Genomic DNA, 19,634 nt, shown 5'->3' with positions numbered 1-19,634 from the left:
TGGAAGTCGGAGAACTTGTTCTGCTTTGCAGACCCCAAGGGATAGAGTGACAGTAATTCACACATTTGACACAGAAATCTCTGAGAAAGTAAAAGTAGAGTGTGAATATCAGGTGGTTTGACTTTGGTTATTTAACTTTTTTGTCAAGTAAATGAATTTCTCTGGGCCTCTTGAGGTTTGTGGTTCTAACCAACTTCTTCACATCTGCTTCTTGGTCATTTGCAGGTGGATATTTTGGTTTTACCTTCCTGTTGGACAAGATTACAAACAGGTATTCTGCTGCCTCCCTCCTGCATCACTTATGGTAAAAGAACATAAAAAGTATTTGGGGCAATATTTCCCTAGAAAAGATTTTCTCCCATTGGTATATGGATAGTTTAGACTTTAATATCTGGCATCTTAGATGTCAACTAATGCTCACCAATTTTAGATTTTTCAAAAGGCAACTGTGGTCATATAGTGTGGTGGGCATGACTGCAATGTGTGTGTACTTCATAAAGTTCACCTAGTGATGGCCCACTGATAGGCACTTTTCTGAGCCATTTAATGGTGAAGTCATCTGTCCAAAGTGCTCAACATAACTGGGCATCTTTTTAAAAAATTAGTGTTGATTTAATAGTGATTTACAAAATCATGAGATAATAAATGTGTAGTTCTATACTGTCCATACCACCAAAGTTCTGTACACTCACTCCTTCCCCCAATGATAACCATCATAGTCAAAAAGGGGCATCTTTTACCAATTTGCACAAAGGTTAGAGATCTTGACTATGAGTTAAACATAGTTTAATATAAACATAAATTCTAAGAGCAGTTGGGAAAGAGGTAAAAAAAGCAAACTTATGGCTTTCTTTCTTTTTTCTGTTTTCATTTAATTTGGCTGCTGCTAAGGCTATAAACTGCCCCCAAGCAGTCTTTTCTTCCTTCTTTCTCCTTCTTTACTTTATGTCCACATTCTTTTATTCCCTTATCTCTTAAATACTGTTCTTTCTTTTTTTAAATATTTCATTTACTTATTTATTGAATAGAAAAATTGAGAGGGAAGTGGGAAATAAAGAGGTAGAGATAGAGACACCTGCAGCACTGTTTCACCATTCATAAAGCTGCTTTCCTGCAAGTGGGGACCAAGGGTTTGAACCTGTGTTCTTTCATGTTGTAACATATCTACTCTATTGGGTGTACTACTTTCCAGTCCCCATCTAACAATATTTCTGTACCATCCTTTTCTCTCACTCTCAAGAGAAAAAAAAATGGTGCACTGGAGTCATCACTATTATATTGGCCCTCCCTCCATGAGTCCTTGTCTTCCCAGGCCACCTGGAATCACTTAGATGGACAAGAGCACTCCAGCCAAGAGGATATCAGCAGCTCTACACTCCTGATAAATTCTCCTAACAAGCTCCAAAGACCTGATACATAGGTGTTACTTGCGGCAGCGGCAGGAGGTAGAAAAAGGAGGTTTGGAGCAGAAAGGGAGCACAGTCCTTTATTTGAGCTGGTGCCTCAGATTTGGGTGAGAGAGCAGCAGTTTGGGCCACGTGGAGGTAGCAAAAATGGCCGCCTCGCGCTGCAACCTTCCCTGCGTCTAATCACCAAAGTGAAAGGCGGGCAAGAGAGCAAGGGGCAGAAGAAGAAGGGCTTTTATGGGAATAGCTCTCATGAGAATGGGAAGTGGGAGGAGTAACCAAAGCACTCCAACTATGGCGGGGAATTGACAATGCCCTGAGGGCACAACATGGCAGAACAGGTGCTCAGAGAATGTCCCAACTCTCGCAGGAACTAACAATAGCCTGAGGGGACATGGCAGATGTGACTGCATCTGCACAATTTCCCAGCACATAGGAAATGCTCAGTGCATATCTGTTAAATATTTGAATGAATCAATGATTGGCAATATTGTTTTCTGGATTGAAGTTACATTTTATTTTCTCAAATATATCATCTTGTGAGCACTGATATCACTGAATCTCCACTATCTAAAATGTGTCAACACTTACAGACATTAAGTGAATATACCAGAAAGAATGAAGAAATGAAGTAGTCTACATGTGTATTTTGGTGTTTCTTAAAAAGTACATGCATAGGCGGAGCCAAGATGATGACTTGGAGGCAGCTGCAGGCATGAGCTCTGACAACAACTGTTGGAAAGGGTAAGATACCTGGTCATCAGCATGACGGTGAATAAGGGGTCCTAAGTATGACACCAAGGAGGTGACTATAGCTCAATTTGGGTTAGAAAACACAGAAAAAAGAAATTTTTTTATTATTTCTGAAGTGCACCCCTCTCCCCCACCCTATAACCAGACCCCAGGGGGTTGGAGAGCTGCTAATAGCAGGCTCCCCACTGAGCTTGTTTCTTTACCAAGATTCCTGGCTCACCAGGGATGTGATTCCAATCCATTTCCTTTCTGATTCCCTTTGCTCTTTTTTTTTTCTTTCTTTTCAAGCTGATGGTAACTGAGAAAGTTTTTGGAAACACTTTTTTGTGACCAGTGTGATTTTGTTCTTGTTTTTCATTTAGGGATCCTCTAGGAGTAGAACTTTTGGGTAGCTTTAATCTTTGCCATAACTAATATAACTAACTGGATATAAACCATGGTCCTCAATTGAAGGAATACCTCTGTCTTTAAGAAGTGCTCAATAAATGTGACCTTGAACCATAGCACTGCTCTGAAGCACTTGACTAGAGCTAATAGAAAGTGATGGGCACTTCACCTAACCCAGAGTGAGAGCTCAAGAGAATACTTAGGAAGAACACTTCTGCAAATAATATGATTCTCATCAGGTATGAGAGATAGCTCACCATGTGTGGCACCTGCTCTGCCATGAGTGCAACTTTTATTCAAGTCCTGGTGTTTGTTATAAGAGTAGTGCCATGGCATAAGGAGAACTTCCAATGTTGTGATGTCTCCAGATCAAATTGATGGGGTTTACAGTTAAGGTATTTATATACTTTTCCAAGATTTGGGAGCTACTTGCTTCCCTGATCCAGCTTTCAAGTCCTATTTCCAACCCTGACACCACCCCCCAGATAATACTTTTGGCCCACCTGCATGTTAGCTATCTGGCTCCAGCAAAAATTAGTAGAGTGATGGGCCTCTTGGAATATATCTAAAATAGACCTACTAACTTTTTCCAAAATGGAGACCTCAAATCTCACCTGCTATATTCGTGCCTTTAAAAGATTCAGATTATTGAACAATTTGTTCTTTTTATATATTAATGCTTTTTCAGACACCAAGTTGCAGATGCTACCATGATGCCAACCTGAATTCCCTAGGCAGAAGACTTTACCAACGTATCCTGGAAGCCCATCTCTCCAGAGCCCTGCCCCCCTAGGGAAAGATAGAAACAGGCTGGGAATATGGATCAACCTGCCAATGCCCATGTTCAGCGGAGAAGCAGTTACAGAAGCCAGATTTCCACCTTCTGCACCCCATAATGATTTTGAGTTCACACTCAAAAAAGAGTAGGAAAGCTTCCAGTGGAGGGGATGGGATATGTAACCCTGGTGGTGATAAATGTGTGAAAATTTACCCCCATATTCTATGGTTTTGTCAATATTTTCTATTTTTATTTTATAAATAAATAAATAATAATTTTAAAAACTGATTGAGGAGTGATGAAATCATGGATGCATGAGGATCTGATTCCAAAAAAGGTTTGTTTGTTTGTTTTTACAAATTATTGCCAATCTTTGCATTAATTTTTATTTATAAGTTGTACATATGTACTCCTACGATATAACTGTGTTTTTATATAAATGCATCAAATTGGAATTATAAAGGAGTGATAAAAAAGGAATGGAAACAGCTTACATTTTCTTTCCTCACTCAGTAGTCTGACTTATAGCTAGCCTATTAAAGGAGAGATTTACAGCATGCTCTGAAAGACTGAGCTGGGAAGCTTCATCAGTGTCCAGTTGCTGAGTCCATGGGACTCCTCTACCCTCTGCCTCACTTCTCCAAAAGGAACTATCAGAAATGACTGGCTTCAAACTTTCAGAAAAAGAATATAATCCAGCAATAGAATAATGATTTAAAAGACTTTATTTCCTGCAGAAACTGCCTTTTATGGTCCTGCAAAATGCTGTATTTCATTCCAAATAAAAAGAGGTTGACTATTGATTATACCATAAGATAGAGAAAGGCAATAGAGCTGCAGTATATCCTTGAAGCTTGTCAAAAAAGGGACAATAAGGGGGGAAAGGGGCTTTATCTCCCACGTCTGTAAACATGGAACATATTAATTCTCCATTCCAGAAATCATCAGTCATCAACAGGGAACTTTGAAAAAATATTTAAGATTTGTGGTAGTAACAAGTACTGCAGTGGCACTCCGTGTGGTTCTCCACTCTGGCATTCCCCATCACTGTGGCCTGGAAAGGGAGGGAAAACAATTTAGGTAGATAGACAGTTGAAAACTTAAGTTAAATTATCTGTAATCAGCTGAACTAAATAGATGATTGCTGCATTTGTATAATCTTACTTTTAGCTATATTGCATTTTTTTAATTGGAGGGAGTAATGATTTAGTCACAGTAAATACAGTTGTTGTTACATGTGTAAAATGTCTCAGTGTTCTACAACGCACTACCTAGTTATGTCCTTCTCCACTACCATGCACTGGGTGAACCTCCACCCCTTTATTCTGGTGCAATATACCCAACCCAGTACAAATTCTGCTTAGTGTTTTCCCTTCTGTTCTTATTTCTCAACTTCTATCTATGAATGAGATCACCCCATATTCACCCTTCTCTTTGTGGTATATCTCACTTAACATCATTCCTTCAAGTGCCATCCAAGAAGAAGTGAAGATGAAATCATCATTTTCATAGCTGAGCAGTATTATATTATGTGTATATACATACCACAGTTTACTAAACCACTCATCTATTGTTCGACACCCAAGTTGCTTCCAGGTTTGGGCTGTTAAACAAATTGCTCTGAAGTTGCCTTCTTCCAGTGCACTGCTATTCCTTTTCCCAACATACCCCATTATAACCTCCACCCCATTCTTTTCCTTATAAATAAATCCAAATTGTACCTAGCATACGATTTTTTTCTACTAGTCAGCTCTGGTTTATGGTGGTGTGGAGGGGTTTAACCTAGGACTTTTAAGCCTCAGGCATGAGAATCTCTTTGTATAATCATTACATTATCTACCCCTGCCCTTTTAAAATTTTTTGTATTATCTTTATTTATTGGATAGAGACAGCCAGAAATGGAGAGGGAAGGGGGAAAGAGAGAGGGAGAGAGACAGAGGCTCCTGCAACATTGTTTCACTACTCACAAAACTTTCCCACTGCAGGTGGGGACTGGGGGCTCAAACCAGTTCCTTGTACATTGTACAGGTGATCCACCACCCGGCACACATAAGAATCATTTGGTGATTGGAGTAGGACACCAAAGTAATCTCTGGGTGGAGAGTGAGAGTTGATGTTCAGCTTCTCTGGGGAAAGGGGAGGGTGAGGGAGGGGGGATCCTGACACAGTCCTTTGGTGGTGAGAATGGTGTTGATGTACACTCCTATTAACTTGCTATTAACTTGTTATTAAATAGTAAATCACTATTTAATTAATATGAGAGGGAAAAAACTGATTAGATGTCTCAAACTTTTTAATGCACACCATAGGCTGAGTATATGTTCCATTAATCTAAGCATTTAAGACTTCAAACATGTAATCAGAATGAATTTTAACAGTGGTCTCAAATTTTTAATACCTTTCTAATAATGACTTGTTCTTTGAAATGTTGACTCTTCTAAAAGCTTAGACCAGGGAGAACAGAAGCAATCTGTGGCATTACTTTATAAATATATTAAAAATATAATATATATAATATATAAATAATGTCAAAGGACATAAATCATGGTGATACAGCAAATCCTAACAATGGGATTTTCAAAGTACACCCAATTGGCAAATAATTTCATTATAGCAATAACTATCTATTTCCTTCTTAAACCCTAAGACAGTAGGAACGTCCTGCTTCCTCTATAAAGTCTATAGCTCCCCCAGTCCTGGAACCTCTAGGGTGGAGCTCACTTTCCTGCATGCTTCTCTCAACTCATACCAAATGATACTGCATCTACTGATCCCAACCTAATCAATGCAGCGAGTACCACCTCGGCATGCTTCCCTGTTGTATGCTTTACATTGGGTTGTTCTAGCTCTCCCCCTGCCAAGAAAATTGGTTCAGTCCTGCTAGTTTCACAGGCCCGCTTGTCCCCGCCCCAAGGAACCCCTACAGAGTTCCAGAGTTCCAGAGTTCCAGAGTTCTTGGCACCACCATGTGAGAAGGATGCAGGAGAGTTCTGTTTGGTGATTAGTTTGTCTTAGTTTATAAATCGTTGTTCTTGAATAAAGAAATACAGCTTCTCTGCCCAGCCGTGTGATCTCAAGTCTCTGTTATCCACCCGTGAAGCTAGCCCAGCCAGCTGGAGCCTCCGAATTTTAACAACACTTCCCTTCAGACTGTGTCCAGAGACATCAGGAGTGGAATGTCAACTCCAGGATCACTACCTGGGTGAGACCTTGCCTTTCTCAAAAGATTCTCTAATTCCATTTTTGGGTGGCTCACTTCCTAACAAATACCCAAAATCTAGATATAGACAAGGTCCTATGAGATAGGGCAGATGTACACATGTATCCACAAATTAGGGTAAAATATATACCTGAAAGCAAAAGTGCACAATAGTCTACAATGAGTCAATATACGCAAGAGGCAAATAGAAAGACTTAAAAAGGCATCACAAAGTTTCTAATGAAATAGTCTCTACTTATACCTAGACACCCTCCTCACCTACTTCCTATTACACTTCCCTCAGTTACTCCAAAACTAACCTTAATAAGGGCAAGAGACTGGTATACTTTAATGATGACTCTTTTTAGTCACTATCAGGCCACCCCGTCAGCTGGGGTCCTAGTCAGGGAGTCCTGAGGTTTCCACACAGACCTGATGGGCTTAGACCTCGAATAGATCCCACTCTTCACTTTTACAGGTCATCTCCATCAGGAACAACACAATAGACCCCTTTGTGGGCCCCCAAAGAACTCTGCCCTCAATGTGAATCAACAACAGTAGAAAATGCTCCATTCTCTGAAGGGAGGCTGGACAAAATACTCTATGCTACACCTGAGGAAGATGGGTCCTGAATTTGAGAAAGCTTGGAATGTTCATACTCATGACCACAGAATGCAAGCTCAGACCTACAGGGATGAAGAGGTTACATAGGCTCCGAAGCTGAATATGGGCCCCAGATTACATCAAATTGATGAGGTTTACAGTCAACAATATTTATACACCTTTCCCATATTTGGGAGCTACTTTCTTCCTGACCCAGCTTTCTAGCCCTTTTTCCAGCCATGACTTCATCTCCCCAGACAACAACTTCAGTCCACCAGCATATCAGACATCAGGCTCAGGAAAAAACTAGTATAGTCAAGTGCCCTATGGAATATAGCTAAAATAGGCCTACTAGCTATCTCCAAAATGGAGACCTCCAAATCTTTATCTGCAATATTTCAACCTTTAGGTTCATGATTAGTCAACAATTTGCTCAGATTTATATGTTAACTCTTTTTTCAGCCACCAGGTTCCAGATGCTAACATGATTCCAGCTCTATTTCCCTGGGCCGACAACCTCACCAATGTGTCCTGGAGCCCTGCTTCCCCAGAGCCCTGCCCCACTAGGGAAAGAGACAGGCTGGGAGTATGAATCAACCTGCCAACAGAAGCCAGACCTTCCACCTTCTGCATCCCATAATGACCCTGGGTCCATACTCCCAGAGGGATAAAGAATAGGAAAGCTATCAGGGGAGGGGATGGGATAAGGAGTTCTGGTGACGGGAATTGTGTGGAGTTGTACCCCTCTTATCCTAAGGTTTTTGCCAGTGTTTTTTTTTTTTTTTTTGAGAAATAAAAAAATTTTAAAAAAGAATCTTTTGATGAAAGGTAACAAATACATTCCACTCCCTCATACACATAAGCAGCAAAATGAATCATTAGACTTTTCTGAATTAAATCCACGGATGTGTTCTGGGATATTTCTCTGGCTGAGCTCTTGGAAAGCTTCTAGGTTACAAGGAAGATAGCTCAACTGATAGGGATTTTCATGCCTGAGGTTCAAGTCCTGGAACTGCATATACCAGAGTAATGCTCTGGCTTGTTTCTTTTATACACACACAGATGTGAGGAATAAATTTTTTTGTTTGTTTTTGTTTTGCTACCTGTGTTGTCACTGAGGCTTGGTACTTGCATAACAAATCCACTTCTCCTGGTTGCCTTTTTTTTTCTTTTCTTTTCTCCCCCCATCCACCTTCTTTCATTTGATATGACAGAGAGAAACTGATAGGGAAGGGGAGAGGGAGAGAGAGAAAGAGAGAGAGAGAGACCTGCAGCAATGCTTCAGCACTCATGAAGCTTCACACTTGCAGTTGGAGACTGGGAATTTGAACCCTGATCTTTATGCATGGTATTGAGTGCACTCTTACCAATTGTGCCACCACCTGCCCTCCCCCCAATACTTTTAAAAAATCTCTGGGACCCTTTAAGTGCTCACCTTGGTAAATGCTTTGGCCACACAGCATGTGGCTTCTGAGGTGATGTTCTTTGGTACCAACATTGTCTTCTTGGACCTTGCTGGTGTGGGATATGCTCTAGAGAAGCAGCAGCCCATGCATTGATAGATTGGGGCACCCAGCTTGGAGAAGTATTTGTTTTCCTTTAGCCTGCACTCTGGACAACCTGTTATAATTTTTTTTTTAAAGGGAGGGTAAAATTAAAATAACTGCAAAAACAAATTCAAAAGGAGACTACCAATTTTCACCATTATGGTAAATTAAATTTTCTTCTTTTCAGTTGAGAAGAAAGACTTTGGGCTGTTTGTTAGTCTTCACACATGATACTTACTTACATTTTTGTTTATTTTTGTTTTTTCCACCACCAGATTTATCTTCTGGGCATGATGAATCCACCAGTCTTGGTCACCTTTTTTTGCTTTCTTTCCTACTTCTCTCCCTCTCTCTCTCTCTCTTCATATATATATATGTGTGTGTGTGTGTGTGTATGTGATAGATAGATAGATTGATTGATTGATTGATATAGATATAAACAGAGAAAAATTCAAAGGAAAGGGGAGAAGAGAAGGAGATACACCTGCATCACTGGTTCACCACTCATGAAGCTTCCCCTGCCAGTGGAGACCAGGAGCTTGAACCTGAGTCCCTGTGAGTGGTAATGTGTGCACTGTATCAGGTGCACCACTGACTGGAGCCATCTATTTAAACTTTCACAATCATTTTCATGGGAAAAAATGTGCATATATGTGTAAGAAAGGTCAATAATGGCAGCTTCTCTCTTCAAGTATGAATTTCTTTTAATGATGTTAATGGTGTGTCTATAGAAAATATGGAACTTTACAGATGAAAACACCATGCTCTTCTGAAAAGGAAATTTTACCAAAAGGCAAAATGTTTTCCCTTTAGAACTTGCTATTGTTTCTTTCTATAGAAACAAATACTGATAGGGAATAATATGTCATAATTAATAAATCTTGGTGAATGATGCCATCCTGACTTCCCTGGGCAGACAAACTCAGCAATGTGTCCCAAAGTCTCATTTCTCAAGAACCCTACCCTCCTAAGGAAAGATAGAAAAAGACTTCGGGTATGGATTGACCTGCTAATGTCCCTGTCAAACAGAGAAACAATTAAAGAAGCCAGACCTTCCACCTTCTGCACCCCATAAAGAATTTTTATCCATATTCCCAGAGAGATAAAGAATAGGGAAGCTTCCTATGGAGGGGACAGGACACAGTGGTGGGAACTGTGTGAAATTGTACCCCTGTTATCTTACAATATTGTTAATCATTATTCAATCACTTGGAAAAAATTTTTAAAAAGTGGTCTGGGTGGTGGCACAGTTGATCAAGCATTAGACTCTCAAGTGTGAGGTGCTGAGTTCAGTCCCTGACAGCACACGTACCAAAGTATGTCTAGTTCTCTCTCTCTCTCTCTTTCCTTTCTCTCAACTCTCTCTCTCTCCTCCTACCTTCTTCATTAATAAATAAATAAAATATTAAAAAAAAAAAGAAAAGAAAAGTAATCTTGGTGAGTGCAGAGAACCTGAGAGCCAATCAAACTTCTGTAATTAGAACTTGGAATTAAAATATTACCACTGTTTGGAGAAAAAAAAAACATGACCAAAAGTAGCTCATAATTTTATAGCAGATGGAATTTTAGCCCTTTCTGTATATGATTTTTTCAAACAATGAGACAAGACCAATTTACTGCATGAAACAGTTTTGTTTTTCTCACTTGTTAATGGATGTGAAACATTTGTCTACAAAGGAACTGTCAAAATCTCAGATATTCTGGAAGAAATGTTTAAATAAAACTGAGCTAACTGAATAAAGAGAACTTTCTGCTTGTAAAATACAGATAAAGAATTATCTATTTTGGATGAAGCAGCACAGACTGCTACTTAAATGTGCATGTAAGATGTCATTTTATGAACCTAATTTTTTTCACAGTCTATATGCACCTAGATATGTATTTTGCAGCAAAGATTTGTCCTGTTTGAAAAGGTGGAGATGCAATTAGAACAATTATTGAATATCAATAATGAATTATTGTCCATAACAATACAAGTTTTTTTTTCTTTTTTCAACCCAACTTTGGTTACATGTACCTTGCATTGTAAACTCTCCATCAGGAAAGGAATGTAGAATATGCAGAAACACAGACAGCATGGCCAGAATGACAGCTGCATATTTTCTGTAGGAATCCATGACTCTCCTGCAAAACAGACATGGGCAAATTCATCTAAAATTGGTTTACTAGTTATAACAATACCTAGTAATTTTAACATTTCTACTAGTATTAGTTACCAGTGTTTTCATACTTCTGCTTACAGCTCCCAACACATTTTCTAAACCATGTATTTTTTTTTTATTCTCTGGAAGAAGTAGGTAGAATGCTGAGCCTTCCACTTTCTCACATATAATGAAATAGGACTTAATGATAGCAGCAATAAATTATCTTATTAAACCTATGATTCTGTTAAGAAATCTCAGTGTCCTTATTTGTAAAATACAAAACTTAAACTAATACTTAATAATGTGAATGCATTTTATATGGAGCTAGATGATAGATATAGACTTGTGTATGATATATAAGATATGCTAAATCCATTCCATTTCCACTTTCTCAGGCTGCAGAATAGAGAGAGTGGACAATTTCTCTTCCACTCTTTTATTCACTGGTAGGGAGTAAGTTCAAAGCTTCACTGTAACTGTCACAGGAGTAGCAGCAGAAACAGTTAATCAAAATTTCACTAAGTGTAATTCTTGATTTATTTGTACCTATAGATGAAGTTTTACCTAAACAATTCGAGTTTGTGGGGACAGGCTGTTTAAAGTCAGCTAAGTGCTGAACTAGATCCAGACATTGATTTCACTGTATCTGAGAATGTAAGGTACTAGATTGTATACCAACACATCCTCAAAAAATTTCATGTAAGATAGAAGGTAGAAAGTTTCCAAAACTGTGGTCATCAGTTTTTTTTTTTTAACCAGAGCACTGTTCAGCTCTGGTTTATGGTGGTGCAAGGGCTTGAACCTGGGACTTTGGAGCCTCAAGCATGAGAGTCTTTTTGCATAGCCATTATGCGATCTACCCCCGCCTGGCATCAAATTTTTGATAAGGGGACCCAAAGTATTCAATGGAGGAAGGAGGCTCTCTTCAATAAATGGTGCAGGGAAAAAAAAAGATTGAAATATGCAAAAGAATGAAGATGAACTATTTCTCACCAGAAACAAACGTAAACTCCAAATGGATGAAGGACCTGGATGTTAGACCAGAAACTATCAAAACTTAGAGGAAAATATTGGTGGAACTCTTTCCCATCTAAAGCTCAAGGGCAAGGAAGACTAAGACAAAAAAAAAAAAACAATGAGACTACATCAAATTGAAAAGCTTCTGCACAGCAAAAGAAACCATTACCCAAACAAAGAGACCACTCTCAGAATAGAAGACCTTCACATGCCATGCATCAGACATAAAACTAATAACTAAATTATATAAAGAGCTCATCAAACTTTTCCCCAATCCAAAAGTTGGGAAAGGATATGAACAGAATATTCACTACAGAAGAGAAACAAAAGGCCAATAGACACATGAAAAATTTCTCTAAAGCACACAATAGTCTAAAGTGAGTCAGTATGAAGTTCATAATGAAATAGTGTCTCCTTAGATACCCTCCTCACCTATTTCCTATTATACTTCCCTCACTCACTCCCAAGATATCCTTATCAAAGCAAGGACTGCAGAAGCTGAATAAGGGCAAGAGACTGGCGTACTTTAACAATGACTCTCTAGTCACTATCAGGCCACCCCATCAGCTGCAGCCCTAGTCGGGGAGTCCTGAGATTCCCAAATAGACATGATGGGCCTAGATCTTGAATAAACCCCTCCCTCCATTGTTACTGGTCATCTCTATCTGGAAAAATAAAACAGACCCCTGTGGGAGCCCATAGGACCTTGCCCTCGACTTGCATCAACAGTAGAGAATGTTCCATCCTCCGAAGAGAGGATGGACAACATATTCTATGATACACCTGAGGAAGACGGGTCCTGATATTGGGGCAGCTTAGAACATTCCTACTCATGACCACAGAATGTGAGCTCAGATCTACAATGATGCATAGGTCACATAGTCTCTTAAGCTGAATATGGGCCCCAGATCACATCAGTTCGATGGGGTTTACCGTCAACAATATTTATACCCCTTTCCCATATATATGGGAGTTACTTTCTTCCCTAATCCAGCTTTCTGGTCCTTTTTCCAGCCATGACATCATCTCCCCAGACAATAACTTGGATCCACCTGCATATCAGATTTCAGGCTCAGGCAAAAAAGAAAAAAAAAAACACTAATATAGCTACAGGCCCTTTGAAATATAACTAAAATATGCCTACTAGCTATCTACAAAATGGAGACCCCCCCCCCAACTCTTCATCTGCACTATTCCAGCCTTTAGGTTTATGATTAGTCAACAACTTTTTTGACTTTATATGTTAATACTCTTTTCAGCCACCAGGTTCCAGATGCTAGCATGATGCCAACCAGACTTCCCTGGACAGACAACCCTACCAATGTGTCCTGGAGCTCCGTTTCCCTAGAGTCCCACCCACTAGGGAAAGAGAGAGGCAGGCTTGGAGTATAGATTGACCTGTCAATACCATGTTCAGCAGGGAAGCAATTACAGAAGCCAGACCTTCCACCTTCTGCAACCTACAATGACCATGAGTCTATACTCCCAGAGGGTTAAAGAATAGGAAAGCTATCAAGGGATGGGATGGGATACGGAGTTCTGGTGGTGGGAATTGTGTGGAGTTGTACCTATGGATTTGTCAGTGTTTTCTTTTTATAAATAAAATAAAATAAAAAGAAAATTGCTCTAAGTCACTGGTGGTCAGAGAAATGCAAATAAAGACAAAAATGAGAGAATGTCAACATCAAAAACGCCAGTAGTAAAAAATTCTGAAGAGGCTGTGAGGACAAAGGAGCCCTCCTGTACTGCTGGTGGGAATGTAAATTGGTCCAACCCCTGTGGAGAACAGTCTGGAGAACCCTCACAAGTCTAGAAATGGACATTCCTTATGACCTGGTAATTTCTCTTCTAGGGATATATCCAAAGGAGTTAAACACACCCATCCAAAAAGATATATGTACACCTGTGTTCATAGCAGCACAATTTGTAATAGCCAAAACCTTGAAACAACCCAGGTGTCCAACAACAGAAAGTTGTGGTATATATACACAATGGAATATGACTTAGCTATGAAGAATAATGAATCCACCTTTTTCAACCCATCTTGGATGGAGCTAGAAAGAATAATATTGAGTGAAATAAGATGAAAGAGTAAGAGGAGTATGGGATAATCCCACTCATAAACAGAAGCTGGGGGGGGGAGGCAGAAAGGGAAACTCAAAGCAGAATTTGACTGAGTTTGGAGTATTGTACCGAAGTAAAAAACTCTGGGGTGGGGGGGAGGTAGATTTTCAGCTCTACTGTAGGGGCTGGAGGTAGGGACACAGATATTTGGTGGCAGGAATGGTGTTAACACATACTCCTGTTAACTTATAATTTTATAAATCACTAATCAATACAAGAGAGGGGAAATAGGTTGAAAGACCAAAAAAGGACACCATAAAATACTTAATCAAATAGTTTCTACTTAGACCTAGAAGTCCTCCTCACCTACTACCTATTTCACTTCCTTCAGTCATTCTAAGACTATCCCTGTCGGATAGAGTAAGGACTACAAAATCTGGATAAGGGCAAGAGAACAGAACACTTTAATGTTGGCCTTTTGGTCACTACCAGGCCACCCCATCATCTGGGGCCCTAGTCAGAGAGTCCTGGTATTCCCACATAGATATGATGGGCCTCTAACAGATCCCTATCTCCACCATCACTGATCATCAGGAACAGCATCATAAACCCTCTTTTGGGCCTCTATAGGACCTTGCCCTCGATGTAGAACAGCAGTGGTAGAAATTGCCCCACTCTCTGAAGGGAGGCTGGCTTAAACCACTTGATGAAGATAGATCCTGAAATTAGTGCACTCTAGACTGTTCCTAACTGTGACCATGGAATGCAAGCTCGGACTGATGGGTATGCAGTAGTTATACAGGCTTCTGTGATAAATATGAATAGACTTGGGCCCTAGGTCAGATCAATGGGGTTTATAGCTAATGTTATTTATATACTTTCCCCACATTTGGGAGCTAATCTCTGTCCTGATCCAGTTTGCTAGTCCTATTCTCAAATCTGACAGCATTGTCCCAGACAATACTCCTAGCCCACCTGCATGTTAGCTGTTGGGCTCAGACAAAAATTAGTAAAGTTATGGGCCCTTTGGAATATACCTAAAATAGACTTCCTAGCTTCTTCCAATATGAATACTTCAAATCTCATCTACTATACTCTTACCTTTAGGTTCCTGATTATTAAACAATTTGTTCTGTTTTATACCTTAATGTTTTCAGCCAACAAGTAACCATAACACCAACCTGACTTCCCTGGGCAGATGACCTCACCAGTGTGTCCTGGAACCCCACCTCCCCAAAGCCCTATCCCACTAGGGAAAGACAGAAACAGGCTGTGGGTATGGACTAACCTGCCAATGCCCATGTCCAGTGGAGAAGCAACTACAGAAGACAGACCTTCCACCTGCTCCCCATAAAAATCTTTGGTCCATACCCTAAGGGATAAAGAATAGGGAAGCTTCCAATAGAGGGGATGGGATATGGAACTCTGGTGGTGGAAATTGTAGGGAATTGTACCCCTCTTATCCCACAATCTTGTTGATCATTATTAAATCACTAATAAAATAAATAAATAACAAAAAGGAGACAAATTTTTAGTCCTCATTTTAAGTGAATGTGTTACAGTTTGCATGACATAGATCAACATACATACACCTATTACACTTCTATATACTACAAATAATAATGTGAACACAAATTTTAAATGCAATCTTTCCTCTTCTTTGTTTTCTTTTTTCTCTTCTTTCTTTCTTTCTTTCTTTTTCTTCTTTTGTTATGGAGCAATGCTCAGTTCTGGTTTATGGTGGTGCTAGAGAATGAACCTGGAATTTTTGAGTTTCAAGCATAATAGTCTCTTTGCATAACCATTATGCTATCTACCCCAGCTCCAACAAATTATAAATGTGATACCATTTAAAATTCTTTCAAAGAATACAAAATAAGTGTGCATATATTTAACAAAATTTTTACAGGTTGTACACTGAAAATTACAGATTAATGATGAGATAAATCAAAAACCTAAATAACTAGAGTGAGATATCATGTTCAGAGTAGAAGACTTAACACAATAAAGCTGGTAATTCCCAAAACTGAACTCTATGTTTAGTGAAAGCCTACGAAAGTAATGCAACTTTTGCAAATATATATGGGATTATTACTGAGGAGTCAAAGGATGTAAAAAAAAGTTTAAAAATATACAGCTTGTGAAATAAGTGGCAGAAATTATTCTTCTTAGCTCTAAGTCTCACTATCTATGATAATCAAAATAGCATGGTGTTGGGGTGGGGGGGTGGAGGTGGACAGATACAGAGACCAATGGAAAATACTAGATAACCCAGAAATAGACCTATATAATATGCCCATCTGGCTTTTGACAAAGATACATATCAATTTATCAAAAATTCAACTATTTCAATAATGCCTGCTATAACAAATATATATATCTCCTCAATGTAAACCTCACACCTTACATACAAATTAACTCAAAATGACCACAGACATAAAATTTGAAACTAGTGGGAGTTGTACTGTTATGTGGAAAACTGTGAAATGTTATGTATGTACAAACTATTATATTAGACTGTCAACTGTTAACCATTAATCACCCAATAGAGAAATTTTTAAAAATCTGAAACTATAGGTCTTTCCGGGAAGATGGCGGACTGAGAAGCTGCTAGTGGCTTGAGCTCTGATCACATCATCTGAAAACGGTAGGATTTTATGCCTTTAGTAGGCCAGTCAATAAGGGGTCCTAGTGGTGATACCAAGGAGGTGACTATAACTTAATTTGGGTTAAAAATAGAGTAGAAAAAAAAGGGAAAAAAATTTTTTTCTTTTAAATTATTATTCCCGAAGCACACCTCCTCCCCATCTCCCCCCCCATAACCAGTCCCTGGGGACCAGCTCCTAGCAGGCTCCGCTGCTGAGCTTCTTTCTTTACCTAGATTCCTGTCCTACCAGGGAGTATCATTCATTCTAAATCTATTCCCTTCTGAAACCTCTGGCCTTTTTTCTTTCTAAGTATCCAACCCCCCCACTGACCCCAGCATAGCTAATTAAATAATAAAAAATAAATAAATAAAAAGCTCTTTCCTTACACTGCTCTTTTATTACTGTTCTTTTTCTTATCTTTTTCTTTTTTCTCTCTCTTTCTTTTTTTCTTTTTCTCATTCTTGTCATCCTTTCTTCCTTAATCCTACAGCTTCCAAAGCCACAGGCCCCATCCCCCACACCACCAAACAGTGTGCTTTTACTGAATTCACTGATACACGTTTGGGAATTATTTTGGGTAAGAATTCTGACTCAGAATGGACTCTCACTGATAGTATCTCTGCTCAACTTCCCTTCCTCCTTTAGCTACCCCTAGAATATACAGTGGATAGTAGATTTGCATAACTGTCTATTCCAGCTATCCTTGTCTAGTCCTGAAGGTTTTTTTATTTGTTTTTTTTTCTTTTTCTTTTTTTCCTTTTTTACTTAAGAAAGGATTAATTAACAAAACCATAGGGTAGGAGGGGTACAATTCCACACAATTCCCAACAACCCAATCTCCATATACCACCCCCTGCCCTGATGGCTTTCCCAATCTCTATCCCTCTGGGAGCATGGACCCAGGGTCATTATGGGTTGCAGAAGGTAGAAGGTCTGGCTTCTTTAATTGCTTCCCCGCTGAACATGGGCATTGACTGGTCATTTGTTTTTTTCTTTCTTAACAATCAGCTGCCTCTGCTCACAAGGTTTGAGGTAATCTGGGACAGGGTTTGTTTTTTACCCTGCTCTATTTTATTATTAATATTATATAAAGGCATATATCTCCCCCCCCTTTAGGTTGATCAGAATTAACTCTTAGGGTATCTTTCATTGCTAGGGTAATGGGCATGTTATCTATTGTGGGAGGAACTTGTCTCGTTACTCCTACCTCCTCTACAGACTCTCCCCTTCCTCCTCCTCCTAGCTAATTAAAAAATTTAATTTAATTAAAAATAAAGTAATCAAAAAACTTTCCTTTCACTGCTTTTTAATTACAGCTCTTTTTCTTATCTTTTCTCTTTTCTCTCTCTTGTTTATTTTTTTTTTATCTTGTCATACACTTCTTCCTTCCTTCTTCTTTGCCTTTCTGAATTTGTGAATTATTTTGGGGAAGAAATCTGACTCAGAGTGGACTCTCTCTCTGCTCTACTTCACTTTGCCCTCTTATTACCCTTAGAATATACAGTGGATAGTAGATTTGCATAACTGTCTATTCTTGCTATCCTTTCTTTCTTTTCTCTTTCTTCTTCACTGGGATTTGGTTACTATTTTTTCACGGACTGGGGACATTGTTTGGCTAACTGGTAGTGATTAAACTGCTTCAATACTTGCTTCAGTTGCTACTGTAATTCCTGAGGTTGGTGAGTGCAATTGTCATAAAGGTATTTAGTACAGTGTTGCTTGTACTCAAGACACAACAACTGAGGAACAACAGAGCATAAAAAAGAAACACATAAATCAAAAAAATGGGTAGATGAAAAACAAATAAACTGCTACTCCAATGAATGAAGACAAGAGCCCAGAAGAAACTGCAAATCAGCCAGAAGCAACCATAGATAAGAAAAGTATGCAAGCAATAATAAACTTATTAATCACAGAAATGAAAACAACATGGGAGGAAAGGAATGGCAGTATTAGGGAAACAACAGTTGAGACCTCCAAGGAAAATACTGATTATCTTGAGGCAATTAGAGAACTGAAAGCTGAAATAGCTGTAATGAAGAAAGAAGCTGAGGCAAGGGAAAGCAGACTAACAGAAGCAGAAAACAGAATTAGTCAGACAGAGGATGAGTTAGAGAAAACTAAGAAAGAAGTGAAAGAGCTCAAAAATAGATTGAGAGACACTGAAAACAACAACAGAGACATATGGGATGATCTCAAAAGAAGTAACATTCGTATAAATGGCCTGCCAGAGGAAGAAAAAGAGGAAGGGGAAGCAAACATTCTAGAGGAAATAATAGAAGAAAACTTCCCAGACCTGAATAACAGAAAGGACATCAAGATTCAACAGGCCCAGAGAGTTCCAAACAGAATCAACCCAGACCTGAAGACACCAAGACACATCATAGTCACAATGAGAAGGAGTAAGGATAAAGAAAGGATCCTAAAGGCTGCAAGAGAGAAACAAAAAGTCACATACAAGGGAAAACCCATAAGATTATCTGCAGATTTCTCCACTCAAACTCTAAAAGCCAGAAGAGAATGGCAAGATATCTATCGAGCCCTGAATGAAAAAGGGTTTCAGCCAAGGATAATATATCCTGCTAGACTTTCATTCAAACTAGATGGAGGGATCAAAACCTTCTTAGACAAACAACAGTTAAAGGAGGCAACCATCACCAAGCCAGCCCTGAAAGAGGTTCTAAAAGACATCTTATAAACAAGAACATCACTATAATACTGGCAATATATTAGAGCAAATAAAATTTTTTTTGAACAACGGCACTACAATACATTAAATCCATAATATCAATAAATGTCACTGGCTTAAACTCACCCATCAAAAGGCACAGAGTGGGGGGATGGATCAGAAAACATAACCCAAACATATGCTGCTTGCAAGAATCCTATCTGTCACAGCAAGATAAACACAGACTTAAAGTGAAAGGATGGAAAACTATCATACAGGCTAACAGACCACAAAAAAGGGCAGGAACAGCCATTCTCATCTCAGACACAATAGATTTTAAATTAAATAAAGTAATAAAAGACAGGCAAGGAACATTACATAATTATTAGAGGATAAATCAGCCAAGAAGACTTAACAATC

General features: G+C 39.0%; 1 protein-coding gene across 1 annotated transcript in view; it reads right to left on the bottom strand.

Moving 5' to 3' along the window:
• Positions 1 to 4,070: 4,070 nt before the first annotated feature.
• Positions 4,071 to 19,634, bottom strand: part of LOC103118494 (glycoprotein hormones alpha chain) — a 41,903-nt gene continuing 26,339 nt past the window's right edge. The window contains exons 2-4 of the mRNA XM_007528716.2: positions 10,691 to 10,797; positions 8,562 to 8,746; positions 4,071 to 4,378 (exon numbers count right to left, since the gene is read on the bottom strand). Of these exons, the coding sequence (XP_007528778.1) occupies positions 4,301 to 4,378; positions 8,562 to 8,746; positions 10,691 to 10,790 (363 nt within the window). The 5' untranslated portion in view covers positions 10,791 to 10,797 and the 3' untranslated portion in view covers positions 4,071 to 4,300. The remainder of the gene's footprint in view (positions 4,379 to 8,561; positions 8,747 to 10,690; positions 10,798 to 19,634) is intronic.

This window comes from Erinaceus europaeus, chromosome 13, assembly GCF_950295315.1.
Source record: "Erinaceus europaeus chromosome 13, mEriEur2.1, whole genome shotgun sequence".
In the NCBI taxonomy this organism is placed as follows: Eukaryota; Metazoa; Chordata; class Mammalia; order Eulipotyphla; family Erinaceidae; genus Erinaceus; species Erinaceus europaeus.
This window is presented reverse-complemented; position numbering and strand designations above follow the sequence as displayed.